General features: G+C 36.7%; 1 protein-coding gene across 1 annotated transcript in view; it reads left to right on the top strand.

Moving 5' to 3' along the window:
• Positions 1-24,244, top strand: part of LOC142210010 (uncharacterized) — a 99,331-nt gene that overhangs the window by 19,574 nt on the left and 55,513 nt on the right. Inside the window, exons 5-15 of the mRNA XM_075279041.1 lie at positions 13,087-13,164; positions 14,180-14,329; positions 14,798-14,941; positions 15,665-15,793; positions 16,338-16,481; positions 16,765-16,908; positions 17,622-17,765; positions 18,013-18,156; positions 19,369-19,497; positions 19,802-19,846; positions 22,721-22,949. Coding sequence (XP_075135142.1) covers positions 13,087-13,164; positions 14,180-14,329; positions 14,798-14,941; positions 15,665-15,793; positions 16,338-16,481; positions 16,765-16,908; positions 17,622-17,765; positions 18,013-18,156; positions 19,369-19,497; positions 19,802-19,846; positions 22,721-22,949 — 1,480 coding nt within the window. The remainder of the gene's footprint in view (positions 1-13,086; positions 13,165-14,179; positions 14,330-14,797; positions 14,942-15,664; positions 15,794-16,337; positions 16,482-16,764; positions 16,909-17,621; positions 17,766-18,012; positions 18,157-19,368; positions 19,498-19,801; positions 19,847-22,720; positions 22,950-24,244) is intronic.

Below are 24,244 nucleotides of genomic sequence, written 5' to 3'. Positions count from 1 at the left end.
GCACAGTGGATGGGATTCTAGCAAAACACCAGCGGAACAATAATGGTTCATGAATGAAGAACCCCAATAATTCCCTAGAAATGATGATAACTCTAAAACCTTCAAAAATAACTTGCTGTGGTTGAGGGAAATGATTTCAAGGAGAGATAATTTTTTGTAGTGTACGTTAAAAGCTTTGTTTCTTTATTTATACAGACATTATTGACTTGAGTGGAAGCAAAACTCTACTCTCCAACCTTAATGTGGGGGGCGCACATGGCCAACAGTCTGAAAGCATTAAGATTGGTAATAGTGGGGAAGTAAATGGAAAAGGTGAAATTAATGGTGGACTTGAAATAACAAGTAATCTTTATAAGGAAGGAGGAAAACGTAAGTTATTTTACTTGGTAAATTGGACATATATAAATACCCTGTCAGGTGGAGGGATATTGTTACACAAAATACTGCATGCTGTATAGTGTGAGAAGTTTGCTATTGAAAGTTTAATCTTTGTTTTGAGAATATATAATGATGGTTACTTGGTCAAACAAATGGAAAAATAGAGATTGTTAATGGCAGGATGTTGGGCATGATGCATAGAACTAAGGAATATTGCCTAAATACTCAGCTTATTCTTTGGCAGAGGGAAGGGTTATTTACAGTAATTGTATTTATGATATAAGGGAAATGCTTTGTGTATTTATTTAAGAAGAAATCATTAATATTAAAGGTGTAAAAATAGAAGTTCTCATCATAAATATGGGGGAAACCTTGGTGACCTACAAATGAGTACAAATGATGATAACTCTAAAACCTTCAAAAATAACTTGCTGTGGTTGAGGGAAATGATTTCAAGGAGAGATAATTTTTTTGTAGTGTAAGATAAAAGTTTGTTTCTTCATTTATACAGACATTATTGACTTGAGTGGAAGCGAAACACTACTCTCCAACATTAATGTGGGGGGCGCACATGGCCAACAATCTGAAAGCATTAAGATTGGTAATAGTGGGGAAGTAAATGGAAAAGGTGAAATTAATGGTGGACTTGAAATAACAAGTAATCTTAATAAGGAAGGAGGAAAACGTAAGTTATTTTACTTGGTAAATTGGACATATATACATACCCTCTCAGGTGGAGGGATATTGTTATATAAAATACTGCATGCTGTATAGTGTGAGAAGTTTGGTATTGAAAGTTTAATCTTTGTTTTGAGAATATATAAGGATGGTTACTTGGTCAAACAAATGGAAAAATAGAGATGTTTAATGGTAGGATGTTGGGTATGTTGCATAGAACTAAGGAATATTGCCTAAATGCTCATCTTATTCTGTGGTGGAGGGAAGAGTTATTTACAGTAATTGTATTTATGATATAAGGGAAATGCTTTGTGTATTTATTTAAGAATAAATAATTAATATTAAAGGTGTAAAAATAGAAGTTCTCATCCTAAATGTGGCGGAAACTTTGATGACCAAACAAGAAAAATTGAGGGAGGGAATTGGGGAAACAAGTTTTTTTTTTTTACTTATGGAAAACATGGTGGAAAAGTCATGGTGGATTAGAAATAACAAGTTAACTGAGGCAGAAAACAAGAAGGAGGCAGCGCTGCAGAGTTTTAAAGCAGCATAGAGGATGTCCTTAGTGTTGTTTGAGTCTTTGTTGCTTCATTCAAACTAATTTTATTGTTCAGAATGAAGACAAAATAGAATTACCCAACAGATTTTTCCCAAATTCAGTTTGGCAATGATGAAGAGACAAAGACTTATGAGGTGAATAAAAAGTATAAACTGAGGGATAGCTTTGGGTAATCAGGAGTTCAGGATGAGGGAATATAATAGAGATTACAGACATAGTGTATTTATTTATTCCACTATGGTAGAGAAAAATCATTTTTGGTGGGAAGGGGCTGGTTCTTAAAACACCAATTAAAATCTTCTTTTGGTTAAACCAAAATAATTGATTTGGTGGTCCAACTGTAAAAAGTGAGATTGGTAATGGTCTGGGGACAAAGTCTGTTGACATTAATGGAAAGCATGAATTTCAAAGTGGATTTTAAAATAATAGGTAATCTTAAAGGGGTTGGCCACTTTCAGACCAATATTGAGAGACAAGTGGTATTACTTCGGTTTTCTCCTTTATTAAATACACTGGTCTGAATCATGGAGACTGGCCCAATTCTGCAACTTTTAGTAGACACATGACTACCAGATGTTTTTAGGTGTAAGCAGAGCTGCTGATTCATATCAGTACTAGAGATGAGCGAACACTAAAATGTTCGGGGTTCGAAATCCGATTCGAACAGCTGCACACTGTTCGACTGTTCAAACGGGTTTCGAACCCCATTATAGTCTATGGGGGGAAATGCTCGTTTCAAGGGTACGCAACATTCGATCAAATTCTACTTACCAAGTCCATGAGTGAGGGTCGGGATGGATTCTTCTCCCTGCACAGCACTCCCGCGTCCTCTTCCGGCTCTGCATTCACTCTGCCAGGCATCGGGCCTGGGCAGAGCCGACTGTCCATGCCCGCACTACAAGCAGACATGCGCAGTCGGCTCTGCCCAGGCCGGTTCCTAGCAGAGTGAATGCAGAGCCGGAAGAGGACATGGGAGCGCTGCGCAGAGAGAAGACTTCTAAAGGTAAGAGAAGAACCTGTGTTGATTGGCAATGTATAGCATTCTGCCAATCAACGCTGGTTCTGCATCGAATCTTGACTTCGAACAGCTAGTAGTATTCGATCGAGTACGAGTATTTCGAATACCGTAGTATTCGATTGAACACCTACTTGATCGAATACTTCTCGCTCATCTCTAATCAGTACAACTCGGCCAGTGGGTATTGTTGCCACAGAAGCTTGGAGATGCCCAAGTTACAGTAGAAAATGATACAATAAAAAAAAGCAAATGTCCTTCAGGGATCCCTTATGACCTCATGGGAGAGATATTATGTAAAAAAACAAAAACATCCACACAAATGTCAAACCTTGTTATGTATCAAAACAGCCAAAACACTACTGGGAGTTTATTTTTACGACGGTTATTAATATTGTTTTACTTTCTAGTAGTTTATCCCAAATAAAACCATAAAAGAAGAAAATCCCTGAAAGGTCGGGGCCCCGTGTGGCAAAATCCCAGTGTTTCACAGTCCCTGCACAGTGGATGGGATTCTAGCAAAACAGTACAATAGTGGTTCATGGATGAAAACGCCCCATATTTGCTAGAAATGATGATAACTGTAAAACCTTCAAAAATAACTTGCTGTGGTTGAGGGAAATGATTTCAAGGAGAGATAATTTTTTGTAGTGTAAGATAAAAGCTTTGTTTCTTCATTTATACAGACATTATTGACTTGAGTGGAAGCAAAACACTACTCTCCAACCTTAATGTGGGGGGCGCACATGGCCAACAATCTGAAAGCATTAAGCTTGGTAATAGTGGGGAACTAAATGGAAAAGGTGGAATTAATGGTGGACTTGAAATAACAAGTAATCTTTATAAGGAAGGAGGAAAACGTAAGTTATTTTACTTGGTAAATTGGACATATATACATACCCTGTCAGGTGGAGGGATATTGTTATATAAAATACTGCATGCTGTATGGTGTGAGAAGTTTGGTATTGAAAGTTTAATCTTTGTTTTAAGAATATGTAAGGATAATTACTTGGTCAAACAAATGGAAAAATAGAGATTGTTAATGGTAGGATGTTGGGCATGTTGTATAGAGCTAAGGAATATTGCCTAAATACTCAGCTTATTCTTTGGCGGAGGGAAGGGTTATTTACAGTAACTGTATTTATGATCTAAGGGAAAAGCTTTGTGTATTTATTTAAGAAGAAACGATTAATATTAAAGGTGCAAAAATAGAAGTTCTCATCATAAATATGGCGGAAACCTTGGTGATCTACAAATGGGTACAAATGATAACTCTAAAACCTTCAAAAATAACTTGCTGTGGTTGAGGGAAATGATTTCAAGCAGAGATATTTTTTTGTAGTGTAAGATAAAAGCTTTGTTTCTTCATTTATACAGACATTATTAACTTGAGTGGAAGCAAAACACTACTCTCCAACATTAATGTGGGGGGCGCACATGGCCAACAATCTGAAAGCATTACAATTGGTAATAGTGGGGAACTAAATGGAAAAGGTGAAATTAATGGTGGACTTGAAATAACAAGTAATCTTAATAAGGAAGGAGGAAAACGTAAGTTATTTTACTTGGTAAATTGGACATATATAAATACCCTGTCAGGTGGAGGGATATTGTTATATAAAATAATGCATGTTGTATAGTGTGAGAAGTTTGGTATTGAAAATTTAATCTTTGTTTTGAGAATATATAAGGATAGTTACTTGATCAAACAAATGGAAAAATAGAGATTGTTAATGGTAGGATGTTGGGCATGATGCATAGAACTAAGAAATATTGCCTAAATGCTCAACTTGTTCCGTGGTAAAGGAACGGGATTGTTACAGGTAACTGTATTTGTGATAGAAAGGAAATGCTTTGTGTATTGATTTAAGAAGAAATAATTAATATTAAAGGTATAAAAATAGAAGTTCTCATCCTAAGTGTGGGGCAAACTTTGATGACCAAACAAGAAAAAATTGAAGGAGGGAATTGGGGAGACAAATTTTTTTAAAAAAATTTATGGAAAATGATAACGTCACGGTGGATTAGAAATAACAAGTTAACTGAGTCAGAAAACAAGATGGAGGCAGCGCTGGAGAGTTTTCAAGCAGCATAGGGGATGCCCCCAGTGTTGTTTGAGTCTTTGTTGCTTCATTCAAACTAATTTTATTGTTCAGAATGAAGGCAAAATAGAATTACCCAACAGATAATACCAAAATTCAGTTTGTTAATAATGAAGAGACAAAGACTTATGAAATGAATGATAAATATAAACTGAAGGATAGATTTGGGTAATCAGGAGTTCAGGATGAGGGAATATAATAGAGATTACAGACATAGTGTATTTATTTATTCCACTATGGTAGAGAAAAATCATTTTTGGTGGGAAGGGACTGGTTCTTACAACACCAATTAAAATTTTCTTTCAATTAAACAAAAATAATTGATTTGGTGGTCCAACTGTAAAAAGTGATCTTGGTAATGATCTGGGGACAAGGTCCTTTGACATTAATAAAAAGCCTGACATTTAAAGTGGATTTTAAAATAATAAGGAATCTTAAAGGGGTTGGCCACTTTCAGACCAATATTGAGAGACAAATGTTATTACTTCTGCCTTCTAATTTATTCAATACACTGGTCTGAATCATAGAGACTGGCCCAATTCTGCAACTTTTAGTAGACACATGACCACCAGATGTTTTTAGGTGTAAGCAGAGCTGCTGATTCATATCAGTAACACTCAGCCAGTGGGAATTGTTGCCACAGAAGCTTGAAGATACCCAAGTTATAGTAGAAAATGATACAATAAAAAAGCAAATGTCCCTCAGGGATCCTTTATGACTTCATGGAAGACATATTATGTAAAAAAAAACAAAAAAACATCCACACAAATGTCAAACCATGTTATGTATCAAAACAGCCAAAACACAACTGGGAATAAAGGTTGAGCCGATCTTGAGATTTCAGGATCTATTTCAAATTCCGATTTTTGATCATTTTCCAGTCGATCCTGATCGCAATCGTAAAATTTGCTCGATCGCTGATTGGGATCCGATCTTTTCCGATCCCCATCCTCAAACCTAGTCAATGCTTCTCTATGGGAAATGTCGCTTGAGGGTTGGGCCGATCTTGAAATAATTTACGACCTCGACCCCGCTGGAGAAGATAGGGTTGGAATTCCAATCACGATTGTGAAATTTACTCAATCGCCGATCGGAATCCGATCTTTTCCGATCCCAATCGCTCAACCCTACTGGAAATTCATATTTACCATGGTTATTAATATTATTTTACTTTCTAGTAGTTTATCCCTAATAAAACTGTGAAAGACAAAAATTCCTGTAACGTCGGGGCCCCTTTGTGACAAAATCCCAGTGTTTCACAGTCCCTGCACAGTGGATGGGATTCTAGCAAAACACCAACTGCACAATAATGGTTCATGGATGAAGAACCCCAATAATTCCCTAGAAATGATGATAACTCTAAAACCTTCAAAATAACTTGCTGTGGCTGAGGGAAATGATTTCAAGGAGAGATAATTTTTTGTAGTGTAAGATAAAAGCTTTGTTTCTTCATTTATACAGACATTATTAACTTGAGTGGAAGCAAAACTCTACTCTCCAACCTTAATGTCGGGGGCGCACATGGCCAACAATCTGAAAGCATTAAGATTGGTAATAGTGGGGAACTAAATGGAAAAGGTAGAATTAATGGTGGACTTGAAATAACAAGTAATCTTTATAAGGAAGGAGGAAAACGTAAGTTATTTTACTTGGTAAATTGGACATATATACATACCCTGTCAGGTGGAGGAATATTGTTATATAAAATACTGCATGCTGTATAGTGTGAGAAGTTTGGTATTGAAAGTTTAATCTTTGTTTTGAGAATATCTAAGGATGGTTACTTGGTCAAACAAATGGAAAAAATAGAGATTGTTAATGGTAGGATGTTGGGCATGATGCATAGAACTAAGGAATATTGCCTAAATACTCAGCTTATTCTGTGGTGAAGGGAAGGGATTTTTACAGGTAACTGTATTTATGATCTAAGGGAAATGCTTTGTGTATTTATTAAGCAGAAACGATTAATATTAAAGGTGTAAAAATAGAAGTTCTCATCCTAAATATGGCGAAAACCTCGGTGACCTACAAATGAGTACAAATGATGATAACTCCAAAACCTTCAAAAATAACTTGCTGTGGTTGAGGGAAATGATTTCAAGCAGAGATAAATTTTTGTAGTGTAAGATAAAAGCTTTGTTTCTTAATTTATACAGACATTATTGACTTGAGTGGAAGAAAAACACTACTCTCCAACATTAATGTGGGGGGCGCACATGGCCAACAATCTGAAAGCATTAAGATTGGTAATAGTGGGGAATTAAATGGAAAAGGTGAAATTAATGGTGGACTTGAAATAACAAGTAATCTTAATAAGGAAGGAGGAAAACGTAAGTTATTTTACTTGGCAAATTGGACATATCTAAATACCCTGTCAGGTGGAGGGATATTGTTACATAAAATACTGCATGCTGTATAGTGTGAGAAGTTTGGTATTGAAAATGTAATCTTTGTTTTGAGAATATATAAGGATGGTTACTTAGTCAAACAAATGGAAAAATAGAGATTGTTAATGGTAGGATGTTGGGCATGATGCATAGAACTAAGAAATATTGCCTAAATGCTCAACTTGTTCCATGGTGAAGGGAAGGGATTTTTACTGTAACTGTATTTATGATATAAGGGAATTGCTTTGTGTATTTATTTAAGATGAAAAAATTTATATTAAAGGTGTAAAAATAGAAGCTCTCATCCTAAATGTGGGGGAAACCTTGGTGACAAAGCAAGAAAAATTAACGGAGAGAATTGCGGAGACAAAACTTTTTTTTAAATTAATGAAAAACGAGAAAGTCCTGGTGGATTAGAAATAACAAGTTAACTGAAGCAGAAAAGAAGATGGAGGCGGCGCTGGAGAGTTTTCAAGCAGCATAGGGGATGCCCCCAGTGTTGTTTGAGTCTTTGTTGCTTCATTCAAACTGATTTTATTGTTCAGAATGAAGGCAAAATAGAATTAACCAACAGATATTACCAAAATTCAGTTTGGTAATGATGAGGAGACAAAGACTTATGAAATGAATGAAAAATATAAACTGAAGGATAGATTTGGGTAATCAGGAGTTCAGGATGAGGGAATATAATAGAGATTACAGACATAGTGTATTTATTTATTCCACTATGGTAGAGAAAAATCATTTTTGGTGGGAAGGGGCTGGTTCTTAAAACACCAATTAAAATCTTATTTCAATTAAACAAAAATAATTGATTTGGTGGTCCAACTGTAAAAAGTGAGCTTGGTAATGGTCTGGGGACAAGGTCCTTTGACATTAATAGAAAGCATGAAATTTAAAGTGGATTTTAAAATAATAGGTAATCTTAAAGGGGTTGGCCACTTTCAGACCTACTTTATTCAATACACTGGTCTGAATCATAGAGACTGGCCCAATTCTGCAACTTTTAGGTTTAAGGAGAGCTGCTGATTCATATCAGTACAACTCAGCCAGTGGGTATTGTTGCTACAGAAGCCTGAAGATACAAAATTTATAGTAGAAAATCATACAGAAAAAAAAAATGTCCCTCAGGGATCCCTTATGACCTCATGGGAGACATAGTCTGTAAAAAACCCCAAAACATCCACACAAATATCAAACTGTGTTATGTATCAAAACAGCCAAAACACAACTGGGAATTCATTTTTATGACGGTTATTAATATTGTTTTACTTTCTAGTAGTTTATCCCAAATAAAACTATGAAAGAAGAAAATCCCTGAAAGGTCGGGGCCCCATGTGGCAAAATCCCACTGTTTCACAGTCCCTACACAGTGGATGGGATTCTAGCAAAACACCCACAGTACAATACTGGTTCATGGATGAAGAACCCCCAATAATTCCCTAGAAATGATGATAACTCTAAAACCTTTAAAACAACTTGCTGTGGTTGAGGGAAATCATTCCAAGCAGAGATAATTTTTTGTAGTGTAAGATAAAAGCTTTGTTTCTTCATTAATACAGGCATTATTGACTTGAGTGGAAGCAAAACACTACTCTCCAACCTTAATGTGGGGGGCGCACATGGCCAACAATCTGAAAGCATTAAGATTGGTAATAGTGGGGAACTAAATGGAAAAGGTGAAATTAATGGTGGACTTGAAATAACAAGTAATCTTTATAAGGAAGCAGGAAAACGTAAGTTATTTTACTTGGTAGATTGGACAGGTGGAGGGATATTGTTACATAAAATACTGCATGCTGTATACTGTGAGAAGTTTGCTATTGAAAGTTTAATCTTTGCCTTGAGAATATATAAGGATGGTTACTTGGTCAAACAAATGGAAAAATAGAGATTGTTAATGGTAGGATGTTTGGTATGATGCATAGAACTAAGAAATATTTGCCTGTATGCTCAACTTATTCTGTGGTGGAGGGAAGGTTTTTTATTTTTTATTTTTTACAGGTAACTGTATTTATGATATAAAGGAAATGCTTTGAGTATTTATTTAAGAAGAAATTATTAATATTAACTGTGTAAAAATTGAAGTTCTCATCCTAAATGTCGGGGAAACCTTGGTGATTAAAGAGGACCTTTCATGGATTTGGGCACGTTCCTGACAGACTGTCAGAAACGCCCTTCTGAATGTGAAGAGCTACGGTACTGGTACCACTAACTCTTTACCCGGGGCACAGATTGGGAAAGCCGACAGTGCGCTGTATTCAGCGCACTGTTGGCTTTCCAGCATTATATAGAACTGCCTGTGCCCAATTCCACGAAAGGTCCTCTTTAAGCAAGAAAAATTGAGAGAGAGAATTGGCGAGACAAAAACTTTTTGAAATTAATGGAAAATGAGAAAGTCAGGGTGGATTAGAAATAGCAAGTGAGCTTAAAAGGATACAATCATTAGAATCCTGAGGAAATTTCTAGAAAATTGACAGTTACTGTATATAATTGACTGGATACAGTTTAGAAATTGTTGTATTGTCAGATAAGTCTTTTATGCTTAGTTCAAACTGATCTTATTGTTCAGAATGAAGGCAAAATAGAATTACCCAACAAAGTTTACCAGAATTCAGTTTGGTAATGTTGAAGAGACAAAGACTTATGAAAGGAATGGAAAATATAAACTGAAGGATAGACTGGGGTAATGAGAGGTTAAGGATGAGGGAATATAATAGAGATTACAGACATAGTATATTTATTTATTTATTCCACTATGGTAGAGAACAATAACTTTTGATGGGCAGGGGCTGGTTCTTATAATAGCAATTAAAATCTTCTTTCAATTAAACAAAAAAATTGATTTGGTAAGTAGGCGACATTTTATCAGAACAATAACAATAGCACAATAAGATAACAATATGAAGCTAATTTAGAACTTATCACTTACAGCTAGAGATAAATCTGAGGGCTTTCCTGGCCAAAAATATGAAAAGTTAAAAATCAGCATCTATATGGAAAAAGTATTTTGCATATAAATACAAAACAGAATATTAAAGGGGTGATTGTGGGAAATCATCTTAGAAGGAAGAATGAAATATTCTCAGAATTTTTCACTCTTTGTTTTCATATATAGATGTTGATATTCATTTTTTATTTTATTACCATTGTCATAATTTTTTTAAACCCCTGCGTGCTGGCCGCTCCCATTCATTCCTATGGAAGCGTGGTATTCGAAACTGCCAATTTGAATAGTATTCGTTCATCTCTAATTGCAACCCATCCCAGAGTACCTTTGATTTCATATTCTGTCCTTGAAAGATGAAAGTTACATTCTGATTGGTTGCTACAAGCAACAAAGATAGCGTTTCTTTGACACAGTTGAACAAATGTTTCCTACTAGTTTTACTGGTTCTACTTTTCTACTAGTTTTGAAAATATACCTGTATACTATTCTCTTCATACTATAAAGGTGACAAGGTTTGTTTTTTTTTTATAAGTCATACCATTCTGCTATATCAGAGAATAATATTTTTGGGGGCATTTTTAAGAACAGCAATTAAATAAATTAAATTATTCCTTTATTTAAACAGAAATAATCAATGTGAGAGGAGGCAAATTAAAGTCATCTAACCTACGTCTGGGGGGTGCGCTGTTTGACCAAACTGGAAAAACTGAGTTTGGTAATAGTGGGGAGACACAATCTTTTGAAATTAATGGAAAAAATGTAATCAATGGTGGACTAAAAATAACAAGTGATCTGAATAAGCAAGAAAGAAAAAGTAAGTTATTCATTTTCATAAATACGGACATCTGTAGAGATATCCTGACAGGTGGTGGGATTTTTGTCATCTTGTTTATTATGAGGCAGGGATGGAATATTCACTCAGCTAACTGGCTGATCTTCCAGTGGACTGAGAGTAAACCCAATAATGAGGCTGATTCAGAGCATACCAGTTATGGCTGGAAATACATCAAAATAAAAAAAAATGGAATGGTTAAAATCAGCAGCAATAGTGAAATATGTATTTTAGAAATGAATATAATATAATTTGAAGGGGTGTAAAAAAATTGCCTTAAAAGGTAGAATATCTATTCAGTATTTAATACAGGTGTTGGTAATAATGGGTTGTATTGTTATTACATTGAATGTCATTACTTTTTAAATCAGATCTTTATAATTTGAAAAGAGTCAGTATGCAACTATCCAATCTAAATGTGGGAGCTTTACTTGATGATCCAACTGAAAATATAGAGTTTGGTAACTGTGGGGAGACAAAGATTTTATAAATGAGTATTACACATGAAGTAAACAGAGGATTTAGGATATCAGAAGAAAATTTATATTTCTGAAATTTTTGTTTACTGGAGTCTGAAGGCAGCACAATAGAAAGAGAAATTGGTTCCCCAGATACAATTAAACAGAGACAAGTTAATTACAATTAACCAATGAACACCCAGACATAAATAGGACAAAGAAAGCAGGAAACCACTATTTTATTCAAGGGAGGGAAGCTTTGGTGCAGTTCTTTGGCAGTACAATACAAATTATATGGGATATATGACACCAACTGTAGAACGCTTTTGCCAAAGAAAGAATCCTCTGTCACCAGGGAATCCATTCTATAGGGCTTGATGAAGGATGTTGAGGATGCCCAGGTTGATACTCTACATATCTGTTTCAAGGGTATGTGACCCACTTCAGCGCATGGGGTGGCAGTAGACTGAATTGAATGGACTCTGACTTGGAAAGGTGACTTTAAACCAAAGAAGTGATCCACCTGAGTAAAGTGGCTCTGCTGGTTTTATGCCCCTTGTTTAACCCCACAAATTGTAGAAACTGATTTTAAGCTGTTCTAAATACTTTGGTTATTTTAATATAGGTGAATATAACATAGGTGAATACTGCCCTTTCTAACATCTAGGGTGTGCCATGTCTCTTCATCTTCTGAGGATCAGATTGAAGAATGAGAAGAGATATTTCTGAAAGATGGCATGGTTCACAAGAGTAGAAAGTTTCTTAGATCTTTTAAATATAGCTCCTTGCAAGACAGCACCTAAAGTTTACTTACATGTTGTGCTGATGTTATTGCAACAAGGGAGAAAACTTTAAAGGTCAGAAACTCCACAAATGCTTCCTTAAGAGTTTCAAAAGAAAGAAACTCTTTGAGAGTTTCCATGTGAATGAAAAGGACACTGCAGGCATTTAGAGAATGAGGGCTGTCATGTGTCACATCAGGCACTTATGTGATAATGTCAGGTGCAATCTGCATGACATCGAAAGAACGAAAGGACTATTTTTTGCCCCACTTCTGAGCAGACTAGAAATAGGCTGCGCACTTAACACATACCAGCACATTTTGCATTTCTGGCTAAGGCAGGGGTTGTTGACAATAAGTAGGAGTTTGCCCCCCTCTGCTAGACATTATTTATACTACTATTACTACTAGTGGTAAGTGCCCTGTTGCTCTATATGAAATGATCTTATCATTTAGAAAGAAGCCAAAATACTAGCTTCGCGCCGGTCAGTTTTAAAACCCATTAATTTGCATAGATTTTTTAAGTAAATTGTCAGTGCCTGTATGCGGCCTCTCCACGAGGAAAACGATTTTTTTGGCCAGACACAAAGTCGGACATGTCTGGCCAAAAAAAAAACAAAAAAAAAACAGTTTCCCCACGGAGAGGCTGCATGTGGACATCAATGGCCTAAAAGTGTTATGTCTTATGTGCACACTATTATAGCTTTTCTATTCTGTGACAAATAGCACAATTATTTGTTGTTGCTTAGATGTGATGCTATTAGATGTGATGCTATTAAAAAATGTATGAGTGAAAAGAATAAAAACAACTATAGTCCACACAAAACAATGACAGCATTCGACTAGTTAATTTGTGGTGTGGCTGTTATTAGAGTATATCCATTTACCTGTATTCCAACATCAATCATAAGAACTTCCATCATAACTCACATTTTTATTCTTACAGCAGTTGGATTTGGTGTTATTGGAAAGAAGAAATCTGGCAACGATGATTCAAGTGAAGATAATAATGGCTCAAAAAAAAGTGAGAAATTAGTTAAAAATATATAATAACGAAATCTTGTTTTTACCAACAATTTTTGATAATTGTGGTTAATACAAAGGGTAATAAAGCACACGTTCATATGTACTATTTTAAAATATCTTTGAAGACATCTTGAGGTTAAGTTGTATACAATATGCAACAATACCCCTATTTAAAATAACATAGTGTATCGGAAAAGAAAATACATTTTTGAGGTTTCAAAAATGTAAATAAGTAAACATGAAATTTAAAATCACAATCATAACATCATACAATCCCCAAAATGGAATAAATAACAAGTACAACTTTCCCCACAAAAAATACACTTTACATGGAACTATAAAACAGTTATAGGTATCAGAATATGGCAAGCCAAAGAAATTTTTAGATTTTTCAAAGTTGTGGATTTTTAAAAGTTATTATAACAAAAACTATATAAATTGTATATACATATTCATAGATACATATCACCATGATAATACTGACTTGTAGTAATACAGGAAGAAATTTTACTGTACAGTGAACACTTTAAGAACAAAACCCATAAGAAGATTATGCAAATCGAGCTTTCTGTAAATCTAGCTCATTCTGAATTTCTTTCCAGCTTCCCAGTATATCGTACCGATTATTAAACAGTATCATTATGAAGTATAATTTGTCCTGCAAAAAAATAAACCCACGTGGAAAAATTTAAAAGGTTATAAATTTGGACTGCAGGGAGTACAAATTGCAAAAAAATGAAGCTGAAAGGGGTTAAATGTGTATTTTTGTTAATCTGGTTCATTCTATATGTTTGACTGGAATATTGTAAATTCAATGGAATACAAGAATTATACTGACCCTTAGGTGACAGTCAAAGTGGTTCCTGTTTAATCCAGATTTAACAAGGGTTAGCTTCATTAGGTTTGCCAAGAATTCCATAGATCTCCCAATCCTATTGCCATGAAAAGCAACCAAGTCTAAGTTCCATGAATTTGTTTTAAGAAATAACTGAACAATCTGTTCATGCAAACAGGTAACATTAATGTTGAAGGCAATCTGAATGGCAGAGTCAGCGTCAGTCATGAAACTAGTAGCATTGGAATTGAATCCGGAAAACATGTCAATATCAATGTAAATGGTGGAGGAAAAGACTCATCTGGAGATATCTCCAAAGAAGTCAAAGGTAGGAAAACCTGAACTTTACAACGGCAGTTTGAAAACCTGTATCTCTCCAGCGGTTGCAAAATTACTATTCTCATCATGTCCTGACTGTGTAGAGGACCATAACATTTAGTATCATTTATTTATATGCAAAATGGATTGGAAAACAATCAGGACAAATACAAAACTATGAATTTGCAGATATTTTAAGATAAGATAATCCTTTAATAGTCCCACCATGGGGAAATTCAGTGTGTTACAGATGCATGGATAACACAGTAATATGTTTCAAGAAAGAACACATACAAACTCAGAATAGCAGATAGAAAAAGAGACCAGGAGTCATAGCAACTAAAAAGAAAAAAAAATCACTCTTTGATATTATGAACCAATTCTTAATTTCTTTCTTCAGTTGTCAACTGTTATGAATATCTGTTTGCAAAATACTTCAGTTTTGCTTTAATACTTTAATATCTACCTATTTTTAAAGGCACTATCAATGTTGGAGGCAAAATTGGCCAAAATCATGTAAGCGGTGAAGCAAATAGAAAGATTGATATCAACATAAAAAGAGGACATGCTGACCATTCTGAGGAAGACAGCTCTGAGGAAGACAGCACTGATGGAAAGAAAGGTAATTCTAGAAGTTTTTTTTTTTTTTTTTTTTTTTATTAAAGTGCGAATATCACTTTAGTTTTGTTATACGTTTAGGTGATCTTTACTTTGTATGCTGTGAGAAGGTGACCGGTAGAGTGGTGGAGTCACGGTATATCTCTCCCAGGTGTCTGACCTATGTGTGGTCCACGGCAGGTCTGGAGTAGGTTTCAGCCCAGATGTGAGTCCTAGGCTCGTTACTGGGCCATAAAAGGCTGCAGAGCCTGCACTTCAGGGCAAATCCTGGGAGTGGGAGGAGGTGCCTGGGTCTGTCCTGAAGAGATGAGTTTGGTGAGACTGTGAATCGTGTGGCTGGAAGTAAGCCAAACGTATAGTTAGCCTGATTCTGTATTAGATAATGCTCGGACAAGCAGGGGTTTTGTTTTGCCTTTCGCCTGACATTGAGGTTGTATTTTCTTTTGCTTATTTTTGGAACTGACGTAAAGGTTTATTTATTTTGCTATATTTTTAAATCAACCATTTGCACCAGATTTTGTGTCCCTGTCTCTGACTAGATGGGTCCGCACTATTGCTGCTACTGAGCTACCTTCCCTACAATGCTTATCCTTTATATCTTTATCTTTTTCATTTTTTTCTATTGCCAACCAATTCTTAATTTCTTTCTTCAGTTGTCAACTGTTATGAAGATCTGTTTGCAAAACACTTTAGTTTTTCTTGTGTTCATTTCTACCTATTTTTACAGGCACTATCAAAGTTGGAGGTAGAATTGGCCAAAATCATGGAAGCGGTGAAGCAAATAGAAAGATTGATATCAACATAAAAAAAGCACACACTGATCATTCTGAGGAAGACAGCTCTGAAGGAAAGAAAGGTAACTTTAGAAGTGTTTATATTAAAGTGCAAATATCAGTAATGATTTGTTAATACAAGTTTTGGTGATTCTTAGGGTATGTTTAAATGGCGGAAAATGGATTCCGCATATGAACATACCGTGCGGTTAGCCGCGACAGAATGCAGTATGCAGTACACCGGCATACCATCTCGGCATGCCATTCTGGATTAAGCCTGAATGAATGGGCCTAATCTGAAGGGATTCTTGCTCCGTTGACGTCGCGGCTAAGTCAGCCACAGAATCCGTGGCAAGATAGGGTATGTCGCTTCTTTTTTCTGCTACTAGCTAGTGGAAGATTTTTGGCAGAAGATTTTGAGGCAGATTCCACATCCAAATCTGCTGCAAAATACTCTGTGTGAACATACCCTAAACTTTGTATGCTTATCCTTTTTATCTTTATCATTTTCACCCTTTTCTATTGCCAACCAGTTCTTAATTTCTTTCTTCAGTTTTGAACTTTTATGAATATCTGTTTGCAAAATACTTTAGTTTTTCTTGTGTTCATTTCTACCTATTTTTACAGGCACTATCAAAGTTGGAGGCAAAAGTGGCCAAAATCATGTAAGCGGTGAAGCAAATAGAAAGATTGATATCAACATAAAAAGAGGACACGCTGACCATTCTGAGGAAGACAGCTCTGAGGAAGACAGCTCTGGCGGAAAGAAAGGTAATTCTAGAAGTTTTTTTTTATTAAAGTACAAATATCACTTTAGTTTTGTTGTACGTTTAGGTGATCTTTACTTTGTATGCTGTGAGAAGGTGATAGGTGGAGTGGTGGAGTCACGGTATATCTCTCCCAGGTGTCTGACCTATGTGTGGTCCAGGGCAGGTCTGGAGTAGGTTTCAGCCCAGATGTGGGTCCTAGGCTCATTACTGGGCCATAAAAGGCTGCAGTTCAGGGCAAATCCTGGGAGTGGGAGGAGGTGCCTCATTTCTACCTATTTTTACAGGCACTATCAAAGTTGGAGGCAAAAGTGGCCAAAATCATGTAAGCGGTGAAGCAAATAGAAAGATTGATATCAACATAAAAAGAGGACACACTGATCATTCTGAGGAAGACAGCTCTGAGGAAGACAGCACTGATGGAAAGAAAGGTAATTCTAGAAGTTTTTTTTAATTAAAGTGCAAATATCACTTTAGTTTTGTTATAAGTTTAGGTGATCTTTACTTTGTACACTGTGAGAAGGTGACAGGCACAGAGCTGGAGTCACGGTATATCTCCCCCAGGTGTCTGACCTATGTGTGGTCCAGGGCAGGTCTGGAGTAGGTTTCAGCCCAGATGTGGGTCCTAGGCTCATTATTGGGCTATAAAAGGCTGCAGAGCCTGCACTTCAGGGCAAATCCTGGGAGTGGGAGGAGGTGCCTGGGTCTGTCCTGAAGAGAGGAATTTGGTGAGACCAAACTGAGACTTGTGTTTATTTTGATAGTGTGACTGGAAGTAAGCCACACGTATAGTTATCCTGATTCTGTATTAGTTAGAGCTCAGACAAGCAGGAGTTTTGTTTTGCCTTTTGTATTTTCTTTTGCTTATTTTTGAAACTGACGTGAAGGTTTATTTATTTTTCTGTATTTTTAAATCAACCGATTGTACCAGATTTTGTGTCCCTGTCTCTGACTAGTTGGGTCCGCACTATTGCTGCTACTGAGCTACTTTCCCTACAATGTGTATCCTGTATATCTTTATCTTTTTAATTCTTTTCTATTGCCAACCAATTCTTAATTTCTTTCTTCAGTTGTCAACTGTTATGAATATCTGTTTGCAAAATACTTTAGTTTTGCTTGTGTTCATTTCTACCTATTTTTACAGGCACTATCAAAGTTGGAGGCAAAATTGGCCAAAATCATGTAAGCGGTGAAGCAAATAGAAAGATTGATATCAACATAAAAAAAACACACACTGATCATTCTGAGAAAGACAGTTCTGAGGAAGACAGCACTGATGGAAAGAAAGGTAATTCTAGAAGTGTTTATATTAAAGGGCAAATATCAGTAATGATTTGTTAATAAAAGTTTTGTTGATTCTTAGGGTATGTTCAAACGGCGGAAAATTCCGCATGTGAACATACCGTGTGGTTAGCCGTGACAGAATGCCGATGCAGTACACCAGCATCCCGTTGCAGCATGCCATTCTGGATTATGAATATCTGTTTGCAAAATACTTTTGTTTTGCTTGTGTTCATTTCTACCTATTTTTACAGGCACTATCAAAGTTGGAGGCAAAAGTGGCCAAAATCATGTAAGCGGTGAAGCAAATAGAAAGATTGATATCAACATAAAAAGAGGACACACTGATCATTCTGAGGAAGACAGTTCTGAGGAAGACAGCTCTAGCGGAAAGAAAGGTAATTCTAGAAGTTTTTTTTATTAAAGTGCAAATATCAGTTTTGGTTTGTTATAAGTTTAGGTGATCTTTACTTTGTATGCTGTGAGAAGGTGATAGGCAGAGTACTGGAGTCACGGTATATCTCTCCCAGGTGTCTGACCTATATGTGGTCCAGGACTGGTCTGGAGTAAGTTTCATCCCAGGTGTGGCTCCTAGGTTCATTACTGGGACATAAAAAGCTACAGAGCCTGCACTTCAGGGCAGAGCCTGGGAGTGGGAGGAGGTACCTGGGTCTGTCTTGGAGAGCTGAGTTTGGTGAGACCAAACTAGAAAATGTGTTTTCTTTGATCGTGTGGCCGGAAGTAAGCCACACGTATAGTTAGCCTGATTCTGTATTAGTTAGAGCTCTGACAAGCAGGAGATTTATTTTGCATTTTGCCTGACTTAAACAGGATTCTATCATTAAAATCCAATTTTTTCTCAATCACACTTAGGAATAGCCTTAAGAAAGGCTATTCTTCTCCTACCTTTAGATGTCTTCTTCGTGCCGCCGAGGTAGAAATCCTTATTTTTGTCTGTTTGCAAATGAGTTCTCTCGCAGCACTGGGGGCGGTCCCCAGTGCTCAAACAGAGCCGATTGTGCATGTGTAGAAGTTTGAACCCAGCTGCGGAAGAAGACGCACAGAGAGGTCATTCCTGAAGAAGATGGAGGCGGCGCTGGAGATTTCTCTCGCAGCATTGGGGATGCCCCTAGTGCTGTTTGAGTACTGGACACCACCCCCAGTGCTGCGAGAGAACTCATTTGCATACAGACGAAAACCAGGATTTCTACCGAATGGTGGCGTTGAAATGACATCTACAGATATGAGAAGACTTTCTTAAGGCTATTCCTACATGTGATCGAGAAAAAATGTGATTTTAATGATAGAATCCCTTTAAGGTTGTATTTTATTTTGAACTGAGCAATCTGAAAAAGTCAGCTCTGAAGGAAACAATGGTAATTCTAGATAGTATGTTTAATTAAAGTGCAAGTATGAATTTCATTTTGATTAAGACTATTTTGGGTGATCCTTACTTTATGGATATCCTTTATATATTTAATCTTTTCACTCAATTCTATTGATAATTGCCAATCAATTCTTAATTTCCTTCTTCAGTTGGCAATTGTTCTGAATATCTGTTTGCAAAATAATTCAATTTTGAATGATTTTATTTCTACCTATTTATAAAGGATCCATCAATGTTGGAGGAAAAATTGTCAAAAATCATGGAAGCAAAGAACAAAATGAAAAGATTCATATTAACATAAAAGGAGGAAGCTCTGAACAATCCAAAGAAGACAACTCTGGAGAAAATAAAGGTAAATTAAGATTTACATTTCTGAGTGTGAAAATTGGATGACACACAGATGTCATCGATGTTTTCTTCCAGGACCCATAGGCTTTCATTGGTGTGTTGTTAAAAAAACAAACAAAAAAAAAAACAACCTGCTACAAAGCACAAGCATCTTAATAAACACATTGAATCCTATTATCCTTTGCCCACTTATCCATTGCAACCTGCCAAATAATTCTTAATTTTTTTCTATAATTGTTAGCTGATAGGAATATCTGTTTAAAACATTTTTTTTAGCAGAATCTATTAATTTCTACCTATTTATACAGGAACCAGCAAATCTGCTAAACATGAATCATCCAAAGAAAACAAAGGTAATTATATGGCTGTGTACATAAAGCATTTAGGGCAAATTTCATGTCCTCTGTTCAGGAGTTCTGCAGTATTTTGCATTCAACATGAAGAACATGGTACATGCAAATACACTCCTCAACATTGAAATTGCCACACCAAGAAGATTGGTCTGGAGATCATGTGGGCTACTCAATGAAGGGAACGTCACACAAATCCTACTCCCAGAATTATGGTGTGGGGTGAAATATGTACCTGACCCCTCAGTTCAGGTAGACTAACAGCTCTGCGTTACATTCATCTGATTGTGGAACCAGTAATTTCTGTAAAGTGTCCTAGCAGCCATTTTTTAATAGGACAATGTCAGGCTGTATGTTGCTGGTGCCACTGTAAGCAGTTTGTGTGGCCTAAATGTATCATGGCTTGCAGATTGTTACCCATAACCAAATTGAGAGCCTACCACGTCGGAATAGTGATAAGAAAGGCTATTCTTCTCCTACCTTTAGATGTCTTCTCTGGACCGCCGTTTGTTAGAAATCCCGGTTTTCGTCAGTATGCAAATGAGTTCTCTCGCAGCATTGTGGAAGGGCCACAGCACTCAAACAGCACTGAGGGCTTCCCCAATGCTGCGAAAGAACTCTCCAGTGCCGCCTCCATCTTCGTCTGGAATGTCCTCTCTTCGCATCTTCTTCCAGAGCTGAGTTCAAACTTCTAGGCCTCGGGCAAAGCCGACTGCGCAAGCCTGCCGGCCACGAGAAAATGGCCGCTTACACTTGCTTACACAGTAAGTGTAAGCGGCCATTTTCTTGTGGCCAGCAGGCATGCGCAGTTTGAACCCAGCGCCTGAAGAAGACGCAAAGAGGGGCCGTTCCAGACGAAGATGGAGGCGGCGCTGGAGAGTTCTGCTGTTTAAGCACTGGGCCCGCCCCCAGTGCTGCAAGAGAACTTATTTGCATACCGACAAAAATCAGGATTTCTACCAAACGTCGGCCCGGAGAAGACATCTAAAGGTAGGAGAAGAATAGTTTTTCTTAAGGCTATTCTGAAGTGGTAGGCAGAAAAAATACAATTTTAATGATAGAATCCCTTTAAGCAGTACATTTAGCTAGCAAACTAGGTCTCCTTGAGCAATTATTTCTCTTCTACCCAACACTACAGAGTGGTAACATGTACATAAGATGTTACAAATGGCAAAGGTAGGATACAGATACAATACATAGTACTAATAATCTTCTCACACCCAAACCCTGTGCCTGTTGGGTGGTAACAATAGTCTCCCTAACAAGGGCAATTGTATTATCAAAAAACTAGTCCTGTAATACTTTATTAATGCCAAATAATACCATTATCAATACTAGCCAAGCAAATGATCAAACAACACCAGTTAGTTCCCTTCCCTTGCAAAACAGTCAGGTAGCAGAGTGTGTTAGCAAAGAAGCAAAGAGGAGGATTGACACCTTGGTAATAAAATAAAGAAAGGAAGCAAAGATTCATCTTAGGAAGACAAATCCAAAGACAACAAAGGAATTGCTACTGTATCAATATATTATCCATATCAACAAAATTAGTATAGCCTGAAATAATGGAATGGGCTGGAATGCAAAGCCAAATAGTTGCCATCTAGGATGCCATTGAAGTAGTGGAACCAATATATGATCTTGGTACTTGGGTCCTATGAATGCTTCGCTTCTGTTGTTCTGCCCAAATCCAATAATTCATATGTTATAATCCATTACAAACAATAACTGCTGTTTACCAAATTTTTTCAAGTGCTTCAAATTCTTCAAGTAATATTTTATCATTTAGGCTTTCAATAGTTAATGGTTGAGGTCATTGTGCCTTTAGGGCCATGGCAAGTGCCAACTAAGAAGGCAAGACAGCGAAAGAGGGAAGGGTGGGAATTATGTGTCTTATAAGAAAGATCATACTAAACCAAAGAAACGTAAACTTTGAACTATTTTCTAATAAGACCAAGTATGGTAAGCTACTGGAGAGACATTTCGTTACTGCTACTTCTTCACATTATTTGAGGCATCACTTGCACTTATTTAGGAAGGTCCAAAAAGGAATGTTTTGGTGTTGACATGATATAACCTTCCTGTTGTATGTCATTACATAGTTACATAGTTACATAGTAGGTTGGATGACGGCATCAATCTATCAAGTCCAACCTATAACCCTACAATCCCCTACAGTGTTAGCGTGTTACAGTGTTACATTACTAGATACTATTTGCAGGCTTTGTTGTCAAAGCTACTTTAATTATAATGGAAATAAATTTTACCCATGAATTTCCATTTACTTTTAAAAGAAAACGATGCAAAGTCATCATTTGAAGACGTAGACCTGGATATTGGCATTTTACCCACTTATAGCCCCGATTTCACAATAGAATCGATGATCATCCCTCAGACTGCACATTTGTTGTTTCAAGGTAATAGATCAAGGGTGACTGAAGACGTAGAGAGTAAGTTCATGGCCAATTGACATTGCATCTCACCATTATGAATTATTAAACTACAGTTTGGATACCTCTTTAAGTGACCTAGCTATAAAGAAACACTTATCTGCATAAAAAGTCACAGTACTGGAAATTGTATAGTCCATGCAATAGAAATGTATGGTGGCTTACATTTCTATATGATGCCAACATTACTGAATCATGGCACTGGTTATAAGAAAACCAAAAAACAAATTTAATAAAGATGTGTGCCATATTTTTGCACAAAATAAAGAGGTATAAATGTATATATGTCCCTAACTTCTATCGATCCTAAATAAATTCTCTATATTTCATTTATGCGCTCTTATCCATATGATAGTGCACATAGTAACATTAAATTATGTAATTACATCGACTTCATACTCCTAATTTTTGCTTTTAATATGCTTTGCAGGAAAACAAAATGAGCCCAAGGAACCAGTCAATCCTCCTAAACCAGTGGAACCCAAGGAACCAGTCAATCCCCCTAAACCAGTGGAACCCAAGGAACCAGTGACCCCCAGTAAACCAGCAAAACCTGAGGAACCTAATCCTGCAACAGTTCCATCTTCGAGAGAATCTTGCACATTCAACACAAATTCTGTTCCTCATGGATGGACTGCCGAGCTTGACTGTGCTTCATGGTATGTTAAATTCTCATTATTTTACATATGTTTGTAGGGTTGTCTTCAGATCTAGCAGAGAAATAGAACAATAATCTTTGAACAGTATGTATCTCCCAACCATGTCCTTCACGACTTGTTTACAAATGTGAATCATTTAGGTGTGCTCATGGCTTGGAGCATGCAGTAAGATTTAAAATGCCATATGGGTCATATACAGTAGGTGGCCTCCCTAAACCTAAACATATCAGGTATAGAAGAGACATCATAAAGGATATCCCCTTCACTAAAGTTTTTCCTCAATGAGAAGCAAGTAGAGGACTCCATGTCACCATATATACAGTATAATCGTGGTGATGTTTCTATGACATATATAGATGGCAGAGTCATGCATCCACTTTTCCCATTGGCTGCATGGTGTAGCTTTCATTTTCCCACAGCAGAAAATACAGTATAATGAAATATGTGCTGTGATCAGTTGCTATTGGTTGCTTCTCCCTCTTGAGTCCCATTTGAGTACCTATCCTGGGCATTAAACACTTAACATGAAATGGCGACTGTGGGACTTAAATGGCTGCAGAGGCTGCTTCAGGCTTAGATATCCCCACAAATGTGATTGTAGGGTTCCAATGCCTTTACATGGCAGCTGGGAACCTAATGAAAAAAAAACCTCCCCCCCAGGTCTGCCCTCAATTTTACCTATTAGATTGTGTCAAAGGCATGACTTTATACACGTCCCGATAGATTCAGAAAGACAACATAACACATTAAAAAGGACATGCCTCTCAAAGGCATAATTGTCTCACTGATCAACATATTTGTCTTGTCTATCAATATCCCAGTGATCACAAGTTACCATTGAAAAATCTACACTTAGCTGATTTACTAACTCCATAACAGTCAAATTGATGTAGAAATTTTAAAAAAAAGTTATGGCTCTTGGTATGTGATGATTAGGGTTGAGCCGATCTTGACTTTTCATGGTTCGATTTTAAAATCCGATTTCCGATCATTTTTCATTCGAACCCAATCTTGATCCCAATGCAAGTCAATGGGATTTTTTTATTAATCGGAGATCAGATTTTAAAAGCAATCCTATTCACTATACAGCATAGAATCTAACAATTGTTAGAATCCACGCTGTGTAGTGAATCACTAAAGTAGCGAGATGATTTTTTTTAATCCTCTGGCTACTTAGTCCCCCCTGGTGTCCACTTACCTCCAGAGATGGCTGATCCGGTGCCCGGTGCCTTCCTTCTTCTTTGCCTCGCTGCAGCTGCACGCTGCTCTTCTCCCTTCGCTGCCCCCTCCCTGCC

This window comes from Leptodactylus fuscus, chromosome 6, assembly GCF_031893055.1.
Source record: "Leptodactylus fuscus isolate aLepFus1 chromosome 6, aLepFus1.hap2, whole genome shotgun sequence".
NCBI lineage: Eukaryota > Metazoa > Chordata > Amphibia > Anura > Leptodactylidae > Leptodactylus > Leptodactylus fuscus.
The sequence above is the reverse complement of the archived record's forward strand: the minus strand, read 5'-3'. Positions and strand labels throughout refer to the sequence as shown.